The following is a 16,609-nucleotide window of genomic DNA, read 5'->3' as shown; positions in this document are numbered from 1 at the left end:
GGAATGTTCACTTTGACACACTAATTCTACTTCTGTGATTTTAATCCCATAAAAATACAAAAATGTACACGGGTACAAAGATACTGTACCACAGTTTTTAGTAGAAAGAGATTGGGAATAGATTAAATTATGATATCTCAATACAATGGACTACTGTGTAGCCATTGAAAAGAATGAGGTAGATTTATAGGTACTGGCATGTAAAAACATTCACAACCTAATTTCATCTGAAAAATGCATGTTGTAAGAAAATTTGTGTAGTGAGATTCTTTTTTTTTTTTTTTTTTGCATGTATATACTAGTATATGCATAGGAAAAAGCCTGGAGAGATATACAACAAACTATAAATATGGTTACCTGTGGAGCGGGAAAATGGGGAAGGGAAGTCTTTGCTTTTTGCAAACTTTTATATTGTTTGAACTTTTTTTTTTTTTACCGAAAGCATGAATTTATTTTAAAATTAAAAGGCCAGGGACTTCCCTGGTGGTCCAGTGGTTAAGACTCTGTGCTTCCACTGCTGGGGGCATGGGTTCGATCCCTGGTTAGGGAACGAAGATCCCAAGTGGCATGGTCCCCCCCCAAAAAAGACCAAAATATTTAGATAAATTTTTTAAATTGGAAAATATGTCACCTTATTATTTGTAACACAGGCAATAAAGGGGAAGAATATTTATATGAGTAGTGAGTCTAATTGGTTGTATGACAGCATTAAAAGAAAAATCTTCCAGTTTATTCTTCCCTTTACCCGCGTATTTATGAGGCATATGCAGAAAAGAGTTAACATAGCAGGCCTGAGACTGCTGGCCTTAGGAAGGCCTGCTTGCAAGATTGGCTGGTATCTAGGAATTTGAATGATAAACAGTTCCTTACACTGATATAAAACTTTCCCTAAATGATGAGAGTGACTCACTGGGCCTAAAATGTTTGTGCAAAAAATATGGTTTATGTTAAGCACATGCTTTCCTTCTAGGAGTCTGGACTTTTAGTATGTATTAGGCAGAGCGTGCCTACATGATCAGCAGGACTGAATTTCTTATGAGTGTCCCTGGCAGACAACATTTCACACATGTTGTCAGATCTCAATGCTGGAAGAATTGTGTCCTGTGTGACTCCACTGAGAGAAGACTCTTGGAAGTTGATGCCGGGTTTCATTCAGACTTTGTTCCATGTGCCTTTTCCCTTTGCTGATTTTGCTTTGTATCCTTTTGCTGTCATAAATCATAGCTGTGAGTATGACTATATGCTGAGCTCTGTGACTCCTAGCAAATCACCAAATCTGGGGGTTAACTTCGGGATCTTAAACTCTTGGAGAGCTTAAGATAAATATAAATTACAGTGCCTGCCCTCATAAATTTGTATTCTAGTTCAGCTCGATCATACATACATATGTCATACATTTAAATGACAAAAAGATAACTGATTAAAGGTTAAGATGAATGATATAGAGCACAAATTCTGAAGGAGTTCAGATGAGGTTGAGATAAATATAAGCAGGTATCCTTGGAGCAGTTTGGATAAAAGAATAATTATTTAAGCAAAGCAGGGAGGAATGGGGTGGAGGGGACATAATACAGACTGAAACACTAACAAAGAAATTAAAGGAAGGAATTCATTTAATATCCAGTATTAACTGACTCTGCTTACGCTTCCATAGCCTCACAGCTTTAAAAATTGAGCTGAGCAAATTAGGTAACAATTTATACGGTTACACCTAATACTATTTCAAAAACACGAGCTCATTCACACTTTCACTAGTAACAAATCCTCTGTAAACTAGAGAATCTCAAACTAGTGCCTCAGTTTTGTTTTGGTTTGTTTGTTTTAAAATTTTGAGGCAGAATCTCCTCAGCAATAAATTTCACATAAAAATTCAGAATTCTGGTTTCTCTTGATATGCTTTAATCTTTGGCAACAGAGGCCACACATTTCTGAAAGGCAAAAATCAGCGGGAGCTAAGTAACAGCTGTCCCATTTAATAAGGGAAAGCTACTCTCCAATTTCTCAAAATCTTTATTATTCACATCATATATACATTTTTGAATTCCACACCCACACATGGAACTCATATACGTTATATCTCTGACCACTGTGTCTCGTTATTTGAGTCTTTTAGTCATTGTATTAGACTGTAAACTTGCTCTTATTCCCTACTATATCCTGGCAACTTACTCATCAGCTGGCACGTTGTCTGTGCTTACTATCTATTTGTTGAACAAATGAATGATTAATGTATGTCACAATGTGAACTCAATATGGGGAAATGATTAATTGTCCGCAACGATGTTTTTGCTTATTAACACATCTATAGGATAATAATTCCCTAATTGTTACTCTACTCTTCCCATTCCCTACCTCCAACCATGCCTTCTGTTTCTCTCTTTTAAGTGTTCTGCCTTTTTCAAAATCAGTCATCTCTTCTCTTGGTTCTAGGTGCTCCACTTTATTTTCCTTTTTTTTTTAATTGAAAAGAAGTCCTTAATAAGTGTCATTGGTCCCTACTTCAAATAATTCAGCATCTCTCAAACTGAAGGTTTGAGGAGTTCCTTTGAAGAGAAGGAGAGCTAAAATATCCAAAAAAACTATTTAGCGGTAGTCACTTTCTAAATAAATTAATGGGTTAAAGTGATAAAGTGACCAAATGTCCTGGATTAGTTAGCTCAGTACTCAGCTCCTCCTTTTTGTCCTGGTGAAACTGGACCAGATTCCCTTCAAGATTAAGTGTCCTGCAAGTTCTTGCCATCTGAAAACTGGGAGGCTGTCATACTGTAGGTTAAATGGCTGAGAAGGTTAGGATCTTCAGTCCAGGGAGATTATAAAGCCAGTGTAATATCCAGGCACTATTTTTCTTGAGACAAATTTTAAAAGATGTTAATTCAGAAAATGGATTTGACTGGGATATAATTCCAAGGGGCAGAAGATATGGACTGAGATTATTAAAAATTGAGATCCTAGTAGAGTCTGAATTCTGGAATGACACTGTACATGTAAGAGAGAAAAACAAATAAAATTATTGAGCCCTCTTACATTGCAGGTATTATGCAGGAGGTTTTAGGTGTATTCTTTCATTTTGTAATTTAATTCTTATTCCACCCATTTTACAGATGAGTTAATTAAAGAACTTGCAGAACTTTTTTGCAGAACCAAAATACCAACCCCAGTCTTTCTGACTCTCAAGCCCATATTTTTACCAAACAAAAAAATGGCAAAGGTACAGAAAAGCAGTTGATATTAACAACTGGACAGCAGGGACTTAGCAAGTGAGAGGCCAGGAGCCAGAAACTCAATACCTGGATGCTCAGGAATGAAAGATCACTCTTGTTCCAGGGGCTAATGATATATTTATTTCATGACTAATAAAATATTAGCAGTCTATGTAAAAATGTTTTTCTTTGGAAGCCTAGATTTTAACCTTAAAACCCTAAAGTAGTGTGTGTCATTAACTAATATGTGATGTTGGGCAAGTAACAGACTGTTAGAGCCTCAAATTCCTTATTTAAAAAAATGGAGACCATAATGCTTAACTCAAATAGTGATGCTTGACTACAACAGTAAAAGTTAACCTGCTTAGCCTAGAATATGGGTTCAATAAATGTTAGCTAGTAGTAGTAGTGGTCATCATCATCCTCATTGTTGCTGTTGTCTCCTTAAACTTACATTAATTTACCTCATGATTGAAACTAGGAATGTTTTTATGACTCAGCAAAGTGACCGGGAAATGCTTTTTTAGATGAGCAATCCATCTTAAGTTCTAATCTGAAATTGAGGTAAAAGGAAATTCTGCATATAATCACTGTGGTAGATTACTTGCAAAGACAGCCACAATAATTTCTTCCATCCCTACATATACACCTCTTTGCAATGTGACTTTGCTACTCCTCCATAAGGATGTAGAATTTATTTTCCCATCTCTTATGTTGGAGCTGGCCATGTGACTTGCTTTGACAAAAGAATGCAGCAGAAATTACATCGTGCAACTTTGAAGTTTAGGCTTCAAGAGCCCTTGCATCTTCCGACTCATGCTCTCTTGGGAGCCAGATGCTATATAAAGAAGTCTGGAATACCCTGCTGGAGATACATGCCCCAGCCAATAGCCACCACCAGCATCTGGACATGTGAATGAAGATAACTAGGCCACTCAGTCCTGGTCAAGCCTACAGCAGATTTTACTGCAATCACATAAATGAACCCAGGCAAGGCCAGCAGAAGGACCACACAGCCAAACTCAGCCCAAATTGCTGACTCACAACTGTGAGTAAATAAATGGCTGTTATCTTAAGTCAGTATGTTTTTGAGTGGTTTATTACACAGCAACAGAAATCTACAACAATCACCATGTTTGAGTCATTTTTCAAATTATTAATATTTATTAAATGAGCACCATAAGCAAGGCATAGGGCTGGGTGCAGAAAGTGAGCCAAAATATGTAAAGCTTGGCCACTGTCTTGAAGTGAGTTTATAATCTATATCAGGAGGTGATAAAGTATTTAAATAACAATAACACAAGACAATATATTAGAAGAGCCATAGAGTAACACAACCATATTGTCGTAAGAGTTTAAAAATGGGATCATTTCTGCTGCAGGTGATAAGGGAAGGAGCTATCAAGAAGATAATATTAGAGTTAAGCCTTGAAGGATTTTGACAGTGGAGTAGGAGGAAAAGAAATTGTAAGGGAAAGAAAAATGACCTGAGGATAACTGTGGTCTTGGTAAAGAGCAAAGAGTGCTCAGAAACTTGCCAATACTTTTTGTTGGATTATAGTATATATGTAGATGTGGGAGAACAATTCTTCAACAAATATCAAGTCGCGACTTCATTCCAGGCACTGCCTACTACTATGTTATTATGTATTGATGATAGATGTGGAAGCTGAACTACAGATGTGAAGGCCAAGTCACTAGCCCAAGTTCACAGAAAGTGGGGGAGCAGGGGTTTGAATGGAACCAGTTGGACTCTAGAGCCACTCTACTACTGGGCAGTGTCTTGGCTAAGTTAAAAAGTTAGTTACTTAAGGAAAAACAAACAAACAAAAAGGCTGGCACCAAACTAAATACCCATTTAACAGCTGCAGTGAAAACAAATCAACAAGGAGGAAATTCAAACACTTAATATTGAGCAGAAACATCAAATTAAGAAGAATAAATGCAGGGACTTCCCTGGTGGCGCAGTGGTTAAGAATCTGCCTTGCAATGCAGGGGACACGGGTTCAAGCTCTGGTCCGCGAAGATCCCACATGCCGTGGAGCAACTAAGCCCATGCACCACAACTACTGAGCCTGTGCCCTAGAGCCCACGAGCCACAACTACTGAGCCCATGTGCTACAACTACTGAAGCCTGCGTGCCTAGAACCCATGTTCTGCAACGAGAGAAGCCACCGCAATGAGAAAGCCGTGTGCAGCAGTGAAGACCCAACACAGCCTAAATAAATTAATTTTTTAAAAAAAGAATACATGCAGTATGATTATATTTGCGTAAGGTAAAAACCAGGCAACTATACAGTATATTTACATATGTTAATGTATACACAAAACTAAAATGAAAAGAAAAAAATGATGAGTACAAAATTCAGGATAAATTTCCTGGAGGTCCAGTGATTAAGACTCTGCACTTCCACTGCAAGGGTCACAGGTTTGATCCCTGGTCGGGGAACTAACATCCCGCAGGCTGCGGTGGGTGGGGGGCGGGGGGCCAAAAAAAAAAGCCACCAAATTTCAGGATAGTGGCTTTCTCTAGAGGGGGAGAAAAGAGTTTGAGTTAGGGAGGGGCTCACAGAGTGCTTCAAGGAACTGGTTACATTAGTTTTTCTTAAAATAGATGCTGTTTATTTTATCATTTTTCTTTAAATTATATATATGTTACACAGTTGTTCCTTAGTTTCCTGGGGGTGTGGGGTAGGTTCCAGGAACCCCCCCCCAATACCAAAAGCCAGGATGCTCAAGCCTGTTACATAAAATGACATAGTTTTTGCATATAACCTACTCACATCCTACCATACACCTGAAATCATCTCTAGATTACTTACAACGCCTAATACAATGTAAGTGCTGTGTAAATAGTTGCAGGCCATGTGGCAAATTCAAGTTTTGCTTTTTGTAACTTTCCGGAATTTTTTTCCAAATATTTTCCATCTGCTGTTGATTGAATTCCGATGCAGAACAACGGATACGGAGGGCCCATTGTATACATCTTGTTTACATGTATAAATCTAATAGATTTCACACAACAACAAAAAGTACCACAGGGTTCAAAAGAGGGAAGTTAGGAATTGAAATGAATCAGATGTGGAAGAGAGAAAGCATTTCGAATGAGGAACTGGCCGAGCCACAGAGGCAGGAAAAGGGGTGGGGAACAGTAAGAAGGAAACGGGGAGTAAGTCATTTTTGCAGTAGTCTACATTTGTAAGGGAGTAGTGGCGGGGGGTGGGGGGGTGGGGGAAAGCTAGATAAAGTTGTGGCCAGAATGTGGAGAGTCTTGGGAGCACTTGTAAACCTCACACTGTTAAACAATGGGGTCTTTACTTCAATTAGTATTCCTTAGTTTGGGGCAACAAGAAACAATTACGGCTATTCCAAGTAAAAAGAGAAAGAGAAGAGAAAAAAAGATTGGGAGATAGTAGCAGAGAGAAAAAGAGAGAAGGAGGGAAGGAGAAACAGCAGCAGAAAAATAGAGAAATAGACTGAATAGTTTTGGGGTAGGTTATCAAGTAAGTGACCAGTCCAGGAACCTGGTAGTTCTGGGGATCTCAATGAAATAAACTGATAGAGCAGCTCTTTAGAACACTCAATTTTTACTACCTTCTACCCCAGTGTGTTTCCATCCAAGATTCCAGTTTCTAGGAGAGTGTGGTTAACCTAGTGCTTCCACCTCTGTGATCTGGGAAGCAGGGTTCTGTGCTTGCAGCACATGAGAATGCAGGAAGCGAAGTCGAGTAGAATTAAAAAAAAAAAAAAGGCCCAGTCTGAATTGCTCAGGAAGTATGGGATTACTGAGCAAAACCTAAGGTTTCCCTTATTCAAACATTAGTTCTTCAGATTAGACATGTAAACACGTACTAATTTAATTAAATCTCTGGAACTGATGATTTCATCACGAGCTAACAGTTTCGTTTTCGGTGACCTTAAGTTTTTGTATGCCTCTACAACTGCTGTCCTCTCATAATAATTACTAGATTGGGACCCATTACTTCTGTGATGGAACTCAGATTAACCATCCTTTGAGGAAGACTGGCAGAAAATGCTGAAAGAAATATAAGAAAACTATGACACCGTAAGATGGCCGAGAACTAGCCGAGCGACCCCAAGCTGCAGCGGTCCCTCCAGTGAGTTGATAGCCTAAGTTCCCTGCTAAAGAGCTCCCAGGGTCAGCGAAGTCGACTGAGCGACCGATCCCTAAGGCAGACGTAGGCCGAACTGCACACTGGGAAATGTAGTTCCGAGGGGAAGGGACGGAGTGATGTGAGCCGCACACGCGCACTAAGAGCTCAGGGCAACAAAGACGGCGGCGTGCGCGCAAGCGCCTGAGAAAGACTCGGGAGGGCGTGCGCGTACGCGTGCGCGCTCGGCCGCGGTTCTGAGCTACCAAGCGGCTGGGAGGACAGAGAGGGAGGGGCAGGAGCCACCGACCGCAGGAGGAGGAGAAGGGGTTGTGCTCCTGGCCGAGCAAGGAGAAAGGGGCGGGGCTGGAGAGCAGCGAGCCGGGGTGCCGAGCTCCTGGGACCGGCGGGCGCGTGAGGGTCTGTGGCCTTTGCCGTCCCAGTGGCCGCCGCCGTCGCTTGGCTGCCGTCGGTCTGCGGGAGGCGGGTTATGGCGGCGGCGGCAGTGGAAGCTGTGAATGAATTCTCCGGGTGGACGAGGGAAGAAGAAAGGCTCCGGCGGCCCCAGCAGCCCGGTGCCTCCCAGGCCTCCGCCCCACTGCCTGGCCCCCTCCCGCCCCGCCCCCAGGCCGGCCCCTTCGCCCCAATCGCCGCATAAGCGGAACCTGTACTACTTCTCCTACCCGCTGTTCGTAGGCTTCGCGCTGCTGCGTTTGGTCGCCTTCCACCTGGGGCTCCTCTTCGTGTGGCTCTGCCAGCGCTTCTCTCGCGCCCTCATGGCCGCCAAGAGGAGCTCCGGGGCCGCGCCGGCGCCGGCCTCGGCCTCGCCCCCGGCGCCAGTGCCAGGCGGGGAGGCCGAGCGCGTCCGAGCCTTCCACAAGCAGGCCTTCGAGTACATCTCCGTTGCTTTACGCATCGATGAGGACGAGAAAGGTAACTGGGGGCCTAGGGGGAGGGGGCGGCGGGCCGGGAAGAAAGCGGTGGGGTCGCCGAGGAAGGGCAACACCTGCGTCCCTTTCCTGCGGGAGCCGGCGGTGCTCCACCGTAATTGATCTGCCCGGTGAGACTGCTTCCTCGGGTTAGACCCTCATCCAACACGATTATCAGTTAAACACCTCTCTTCTCTCAGGCACCCTAGCCAGTGACTTTGTTTCAGACACTAGCCTACACCTACACTTCTGCATGACCCAAGTCCCTATGAGACACCCAGACGTGCTGGTGACAGTGACAGTTGTCCTAGAGTGACCACACAGATCCTTTCTAGCGCTGTAAACAGTGAGTGGCTTCCTCTGAGCCAGGTTTTCCAAAAGGTTTTGATATCGAAGAAGCTGTGCCCTGTTATAGGCTTTTAGTGAAAGCAGAGTACTGTAGTGTCAGAAAAAAAGAACAAATGGTGACTCAGTTTTGAAAGGAACAGCTGCATATGATTACAGCTGAATTTGCACTATTTTTAAAAGTTTCATAACGGTCATTTTTATCAATGTAATGACTTCTAAGTTTTTTCAATAAAGTTCTATTTTAGTATAAAACTTTTGCTCCTGGTTAATTTGATCTCATCTAAGTAAGTATTCCAAGGTAACCTCTAAATTTTTTAATTGAAATATTGAGTGAGGACTTCCCTGGTGGTGCAGTGGTTAAGAATCCGCCTGCCAACGCAGGGGACACAGGTTTGATCCCTGGTCCGGGAGGATCTCACATGCCGTGGAGCAACTAAGCCCACGCACCACAACTACTGAGCCTGCGCTCTAGAGCCTGCAAACCACAACTACTGAAGCCTGCGCACCTAGAGCCGGTGCTCCACAGCAAAAGAAGCCACTGCAATGAGAAGGTCGCACTCGCAGCAATGAAGAAGACTCAATGCAACCCAAAATAAATAAATTAATTTTTAAGAAATTGAGTGAATAGGATTAATTTATAATACCGTTTTACAATAAAATTTAAAGATTTCTATTTCTGAATGAAAGCAAGGGTACTACATCCTTCAGATTTCTTTTAAGCTGACGTTTTTTTAGTCTTTCTATAGGCTAGGCACTGTGTGCTCTTAGCTTTGCATGTGTTATCTGTTTAGTCCTCACAGTTACCCTGTGAGGTGAAGGCACTGTTAGTATCAGCATTTTACAGATGAACAAACTGAGGCTCAAAAGATTAAAGCAGGTCATCCCAAACCTATGCTAATTGCTAATGCCAGATTTTTTATGGAGTTAGAAGGAGTCTTATAGCATTTTGAAAATCCCTCCTTTTCATCCCAACTCCAGTATGCTGAGATCTTTTCCCTTTAACTACTCATTTTCATTGTCCATTAGTTTAAAAAAAAAAAAAGCAATCTGCAGTTCATTTGTAGTGTCTCCACTACCAACTCCAGAAACTGTTCTAGAATTTCAGTTTTGTTGAAACTTATTTCCTTTGTGAGGCCTTGGACTGAGAAGTAGGATATAAGGAAGGAGGCAGGTTCATGGGTTTTGGAGTGTAAGGACAGAGTGGAGGTTAAGAACGTTGAAGAAAGGAGGCGTGGGGCTTCCCTGGTGGGGCAGTGGTTAAGAATTTGCCTGCCAATTCTGGGGACATGGGTTCAATCCTTGGCCTGGGAAGATCCCACAGGCCGCGGAGCAACTAAGCCCATGCGCCACAACTACTGAGCCTGCGCTCTAGAGCCCATGCTCTGCAACAAGAGAAGCCACGACAATGAGAAGTCTGCACACCACAACGAAGAGTAGCCCCCACTTGCCTCGACTAGAGAAAGCCCATGCGCAGCAACAAAGACCTAATACAGCCAAAAATAAAAACAAACAAATAAATTTATTTTTTTTAAAAAGGAAGCACATTTAAGAAAAGAATACCATGTGTTTTGGGAGGGAAGTTTTTAATTGCTTCATTCTTTTTTAAAAATATATTTTAAAATATTTATTTATTTATTTTTGTCTGCGTTGGGTCTTCGTTGCTGCGTGTGCGCTTTTTCTAGTTGTGGCGAGCGGGGGCTGCTCTTCGTTGAGGTGCACAGGTTTCTCATCGCGGTGGCTTCTCTTGTTGCGGAGCACAGCCTCTAGGCGTGCGGGCTTCAGTAGTTTTGGCTTAGAGGCTCAGTAGTTGTGGTGCACGGGCTTAGTTGCTCTGCGGCATGTGGGATCTTCCTGGACCAGGGCTCAAACCAGTGTCCCTGGCATTGGCAAGCGGGTTCTTAACCACTGCGCCACCAGGGAACTCCCAATTGCTTCATTTTTTATCTTTAAGGAGCATTCATGATCTCCTAGGGAGGATGAAGAAGCATACCATTATCCCTTCCTAGAGAAGCACTGTTTTATTGCACTATTTTATTATAATAGAGTCCTTTGAAGTTTACTAATCTAGGTCAAAAGTTGTTTTAGAATAGAGGGAATATATTTAAGGGTAGATCAATTCCAGTAAATATAAGGAAATTTTGTTAACACTGGGTGATGGGAGTTGGGAGGTAGCATAAGAGGTCAAGGAAAACTTAGGTATTAAAAAAGGATCCTGGACTCTTAGATTTAAAGAGAAATCAGTTCCATGTGACGGGTAAGTAATGGAAGTGGAATTCAGAACTGGGGTTTCATGCTGGTGACTTATCTTTGGGTATCACATATATACCTCTATTATATTTAATTCGTCTTAAAATATTTAAGTGTAAATATTTTCAGCAATCTCTGTACCACATATTTCACTCTCAGCTGATAATGTTTCTGTTCAAAGGTTTTGCTTTATTTATACAGTTAGTTTATAAAGTGGACATCAGAACAGGCAATAACTCTAGTTTGAGTTCTACAACTGATACATTATATGACAAAATAAATTAGTTCAAACTGAAACAAATTAGTTATATTAATTTTCCTTTAACAGTGAAGTAAAATTGAGTTTACATTGTCGTGGGTCTCTTCTATCTCAAATTTTTCCTTTAGCATGTTGAAAATTTTTTTACTTTACCTTTAATTCAGTGGTTGCCAGAGTTCACGTTGAAGTCTATTTGCCTCTCAGCCATCCTTGACAATACAGAACTTAATTTCAGGAGAATTTTATTCTCCCTCTTTTCTACTGCATCAAAATATACACGAACAAATTGAAATGAATTGGATAGTGTTCAAAGGTTTCCTAACTCTGTAGTTAGCCCCTAAACCATTAAGGGGCTAGAAATGTCGTGCAATCCCTTTCCATTAAAAACTTGACCTAGCTTCTAAATATACTGAAAGCTACTTTATTTCATCAGGTGAAGTGGGCTATTTCAGACTGTAGTGATATTAGTTAATTGACACATTTGGTGCCTTCAAATAATAAAGGCCAAATTAAATCTTATTTTAACAAGGTAATACATAAATGTGGTTTATAAGGTGGCTGTTTATTTTGAATTTTATTCCTTTTTATGGCATATTCAACATTGACACTGAACTTTCATAAAGGCCTAAATTTATCTGAAACCAAGCTATTTAAAAAAAATAAATTTATTTATTTTTGTCTGTGTGTGGGCTTTCTCTAGTTGCGGCAAGTGGGGGCTACTCTTTGTTGGCGGTGTACGGGCTTCTCATTGCGGTGCCTTCTCTTGTTGCAGAGCACGGGCACTAGGTGTGCGGGCTTCAGTAGTTGTGGCACATGGGCTCAGTAGTTGTGGCTTGTGGGCTCTAGAGCGCAGGCTCAGTAGTTGTGGTGCACGGGCTTAGTTGCTCCATGGCATGTGGGAACCTCCCGGACCAGGGCTTTAATCCGTGTCCCCTGCATTGGCAGGCGGATTCTTAACCACTGTGCCACCAGGGAAGCCCCTGTTTGTTTTATATGAAGCAGGTTCTCTGTTTTGTAATTCCAAGGGCCCCTTGGAATACTTGGGGGACAAGAGAAGGTTGTAATAGTTATTCTTTGGATTAACCAGAACATGACCTAACATGCTTTGGGTGGCTCCTGCTGGTAGACAAGCCTGGGGTCTCCTGAGTAATACAGTGGTTCAGGTTCTTCAGGTGTGGCTCAGTTACCTCAAGTGTGTAGGACTTGACAGACAGTAAGGGCCCAGTGTATTGTATGAAAGAGAGAGCGCCAGTTTCTCAGGGTAAGATAGGGCTGCAGTATCTGGCATCAGGATAGAAGTTATCTAAATAAAATCCTTTTTTATTTATTCCTAGTCAGTTTATATTTAAAATGGAAGGTTTTTTAAAAAATTAATTACCATGTACTATAATTTCATATAATCCAATGTAGTACTTTATTTAAAACACACAAAATACTTGCTTATCCACATCTATTTTCAGAAGGTGAAGCTAGAGATTAGAAATCAGAAGTATCAGATTTGGTATACCTTCTTTTGTTCCTAAAAAATACTAGACACCATTTTGAAAGGATTGATTTCAGACACTTTTCTTGTGCCTAATTTCTGCTTTAAATGATTAGAACAAGGAAAGAATTATTCTGATGGATGGACATTCTGATAATATACTTTTCCCAGAGAATAACATTATTTTTTATTAAATAAACAATAAACACTTTATATTTCTCTTCAAGGATATTTAGTGGCATTTGCACTAAAGAGACAAAAAGGCAGCCACTTTTATGAACTTCATTCCTTGTTCTGTTTTTAGCTGATTTTTATTGCTGTTTACATTCTTCCTAATACAGAATACAGTTGAACTGTATAAAACTCACCTGGTAACTAGATTCTTAAGATTATTGTTAGTCATCCTGATGACAATTAAGGGATAGTCAGTAAATGGATATTAAATTATCGAAGAAGGATCTTCCCTAACCCTTCCTGCCTCTTTTCCACTATCTTATTCTCTGTGCTCTACCCAATAGTAGTTGGATTTTTCAATTATGGCAAAGTGTAGATTCTCTACTTTTCTACTCATTTTCCACTCTCTTGACCTGTATAAGATCAGTGAAGGTATTAATCAGTGACCTAGCCTTTTTTTCTCTTGCTTTGTGAATTATTAACAAATGCTCATGCTAAACATCCTATAGAATAAAACATCTTTGAGCACACTCACATCTCAGTGGTTCATTCTGGTAGTGAGGAAAGAAAAATGTCAAAATCCACAATTTTCTTGGGACTAGTAGGTGTTTTACAGCTATATAGGTATAGCATAAACATGTTATACTTACTCACATATCTTTCTGTTTTGCAGATATTTTATGCTGCAGTAGAGAGGGAGAGAATTAGTTGTTGTTCTTAAGTGGATTTTGTCAGTTCCTTTCAGTGAGCTTTCACTAGAACATCCATCTATGGCTGAACAAGTGGGATTTATTACTTATTGTAACCAAGAGAACACACACCATGGGGAACCATGGTGTATCTCAGGAAAAAGCTAAAAAGAACTTACAGAATTTGGGCTTGTATTAGGTGATTTTAAGGAGGATTTAAGGAAGCAGGTTTTTGCTCTGGATTAGATGTTTTCAGGAATTGGGGATAATTCTGTGATTAAGTATCTTAAATCTAACCCAGGAAGAGAGAAGACTAGAGTGAGGATGAAGCTGCAGTTGGTTAAGAAGCAGCCATTAGCCCAAAGAGGGGGATGTTTGGTGTTTCATGGCTTGGCCAATGTTCACATTTTGTCTGTGTTTAGGCATGATTGTAGAGTGGTCTCATTTTTGTCTTCATCCATCATGATCACAGAATGACCTTGTCTGATGTTGTTGTTCTGTGGAATTGTTTATACTCAATAGAACACCAAGGCTTAGTTGTAATGTCAGGTCATTTCCTTGTTACACCAAGGCTTAGTTGATGGTACCAGCTCCTGGATGTCAGGGGTTGCTTTTCTTTATCTCAGGTTTGAGAGTCTAATTTTATCCTTTTTCAATTGCAGTGCCTCTTATCCAAATTGACATTTGAATTCTGGCTCCACAGGATCTTGGGCAAGTTACTTATTATTACACTGAGATAATGTTTGTAAAATACTTAGTGTCTGCACATAGTAGGTCCTCAGAAAATGGGAACTATTGTTATTTATTTATTTATTTTGCAAACTTCTTAAAAAATTTATTTATTTAATTTACTTATTTTTGGCTGTGCTGGATCTGCATTGCTGTGCACGGGCTTTCTCTAGTTGGGCGAGTGTGGGCTACTCTTTGTCGTGGTGCACGGGCTGCTCATTGGGGTGGCTTCTTGTTGTGGAGCATGGGCTCTAGACGCATGGGCTTCAGTAGTTGTGGCACGAGAGCTGAGTAGTTGTGGCTCACGGGCTCTAGAGCACAGGCTCAGTAGTTGTGGCACACGGGCTTAGTTGCTCCGCAGCATGTGGGATCTTCCTGGACCGGGGCTCAAACCCATATATCCTGCATTGCGAGGCAGATTCTTAACCACTGTGCCACCAGAGAAGTCCCGGAACTATTGTTATTAATTTTACAGTTCTTTTAAGTTTACAGCCTCTAGAGGTTATGTTAGAACATTGTTAAACCTTGATACCTAGTTTTTACTACTCTTTTTATGAAACATTAGCAGTCTAAATGAGATTTGGGGAAGAAGGCGAATTATCTGAAGAGTGATATAAAAATATTTTTGCTAATTGTGACCCTTAGTTCAGAAAAAACAGATAGAAGTCTCCCCTTAGCGTCACTTAGTATCCTAGCTTTATTACAAAAGAGATGAAATGATTTTTTATTCTCATGTATGTACTCATGTATGAATGTAAGCTCTTGATAGAGAATTGGAAAATACCAAAAATGCACAGAAGAAAATTAAAATTACCTACCATCCATAGTAAATTTAAAAAGACTTTTTTTAAAGAAGATAAATTGATTGAAATTCTTAAGGTTTAAAGAAAATGTCCAAAGCTGTAATGATTCCTTTACATGGGATTCAAAACCTTTTCAATTAAATGGGAAAAAATAAATCTTAACTTCAGAATTAAACCTTGATGGTTGAACATGAAAGCAAATATGGCCTTCTTTTGCTGAATTAAAACAGAGTAGAAAGAATCCTTTCTGTGATAGTGAACTATGAGAGAATTAATCAGGGGACTGTTAGTCTGATGCTTCATGGTCTCTGTGGTTTATTGTGGATTAGCACACATTAAAATCTACTGTAAGATTTTTAAAGATACCCATTATTCCGCTAATGTGACACTTGCAAGTTGCTAGCAAAAAATTGTGTAGGAAAATGGATGTACTTACTCCCTGGAAGTGTTTGTAGAATGATGCTTAAGAAGGACTAAATAGATAAGTTAAAAGCAGTGGACTTTATGAGCTAAAATACAACAGTGCATACAGTTCTGGAGTAGAAGGATTTATATTTATTAACAAATTTACTAAGTATGATAAAGGTAATTTTTTACATACCTCTTTATTGAAGTATTATCACATGCCCTATTTCATTTGATCTTTGCCACAACTCATGAGGTAAAAGAAATGTCATCTTGTTTTTAGGTAAGGAGACTAAAACTCAGAGAGATTGCCAGACTTTACCAAAGTCATACAGCTATTAAATGATGGAGCAAGGACTTAAATCTCTATCTTCTAACTCACATACTTGCAAACTGACATCCTCTCTCGCTACCCAAACTACTCACGTTTTGACCCTTCTTGTGGCAATCTGGGTACCACTAACGTGTGAGTGAAAAGATGCAGTTGATGATTCACAAGTTAGTCTGCTATTTTTTTTTAAACAATATAGATTTACTTTTAAAATAATTAATTAATTAATTAATTTGGCTGCGTTGGGTCTTAGCTGCAGCACACGGGATCTTCATTGTGGCATGTGGGATCTTTTGTTTCCACGCATGGGCTCTCTGTTGTGACGTGCAGGCTTCTCTAGTTGTGCGTGGGCTCAGTAGTTGCGCGTGCGGGCTTAGTTGCCCTGCGGCTTGTGGGATTTTAGTTCCCTGACCAGGAATTGAACCTGTGTCCCCTGCACTGGAAGGCGGATTCTTTTTTTTTTTTTTAACATCTTTATTGGAGTATAACTGTTTTACAATGCTGTGTTAGTTTCTGCTTTACAACAAAGTGAATCAGTTATACATATACATAGGTTCCCATATCTCTTCCCTCTTGTGTCTCCCTCCCTCCCACCCTCCCTATCCCACCCCTCTAGGTGGTCACAAAGCACAGAGCTGATCTCCCTGTGCTATGCGGCTGCTTCCCACTAGCTATCTATTTTACATTTGGTAGTGTATATATGTCCATGCCACTCTCTCACTTCGTCATAGCTTACCCTTCCCCCTCCCCATATCCTCAAGTCCATGCTCTAGTAGGTCTGTGTTTTATTCTCGTCCTACCACTAATCTCTGGAAGGCGGATTCTTAACCACTGGACCACCAGGGAAGTCCCTCCACTATTATTATCTTTATTTAAAGATGGATAACATCAGTATTTTTG

At 40.5% G+C, this 16,609-nt stretch overlaps 1 protein-coding gene across 8 annotated transcripts in view; it reads left to right on the top strand.

Moving 5' to 3' along the window:
- The first annotated feature begins 7,518 nt into the window (after positions 1 to 7,518).
- Positions 7,519 to 16,609, top strand: part of SPAST (spastin) — a 55,722-nt gene continuing 46,631 nt past the window's right edge. For 2 of the 8 annotated variants that reach the window (XM_067007858.1, XM_067007856.1), the window contains exon 1: positions 7,525 to 8,245. In XM_067007858.1, the coding sequence (XP_066863959.1) occupies positions 7,831 to 8,245 (415 nt within the window). In that variant the 5' untranslated portion in view covers positions 7,525 to 7,830. Of the gene's footprint in view, positions 8,246 to 16,609 lie in introns of all 8 variants that reach the window. The other 6 variants (XM_059078745.2, XM_067007854.1, XM_059078746.2 and 3 more) reach the window with 6 other exon arrangements.

The sequence above is a fragment of the Kogia breviceps genome, chromosome 11 (genome assembly GCF_026419965.1).
Source record: "Kogia breviceps isolate mKogBre1 chromosome 11, mKogBre1 haplotype 1, whole genome shotgun sequence".
Lineage (NCBI taxonomy): Eukaryota > Metazoa > Chordata > Mammalia > Artiodactyla > Physeteridae > Kogia > Kogia breviceps.
Note: the sequence above shows the minus strand (reverse complement) of the source record. Positions and strands in the feature narration are given on the sequence as shown.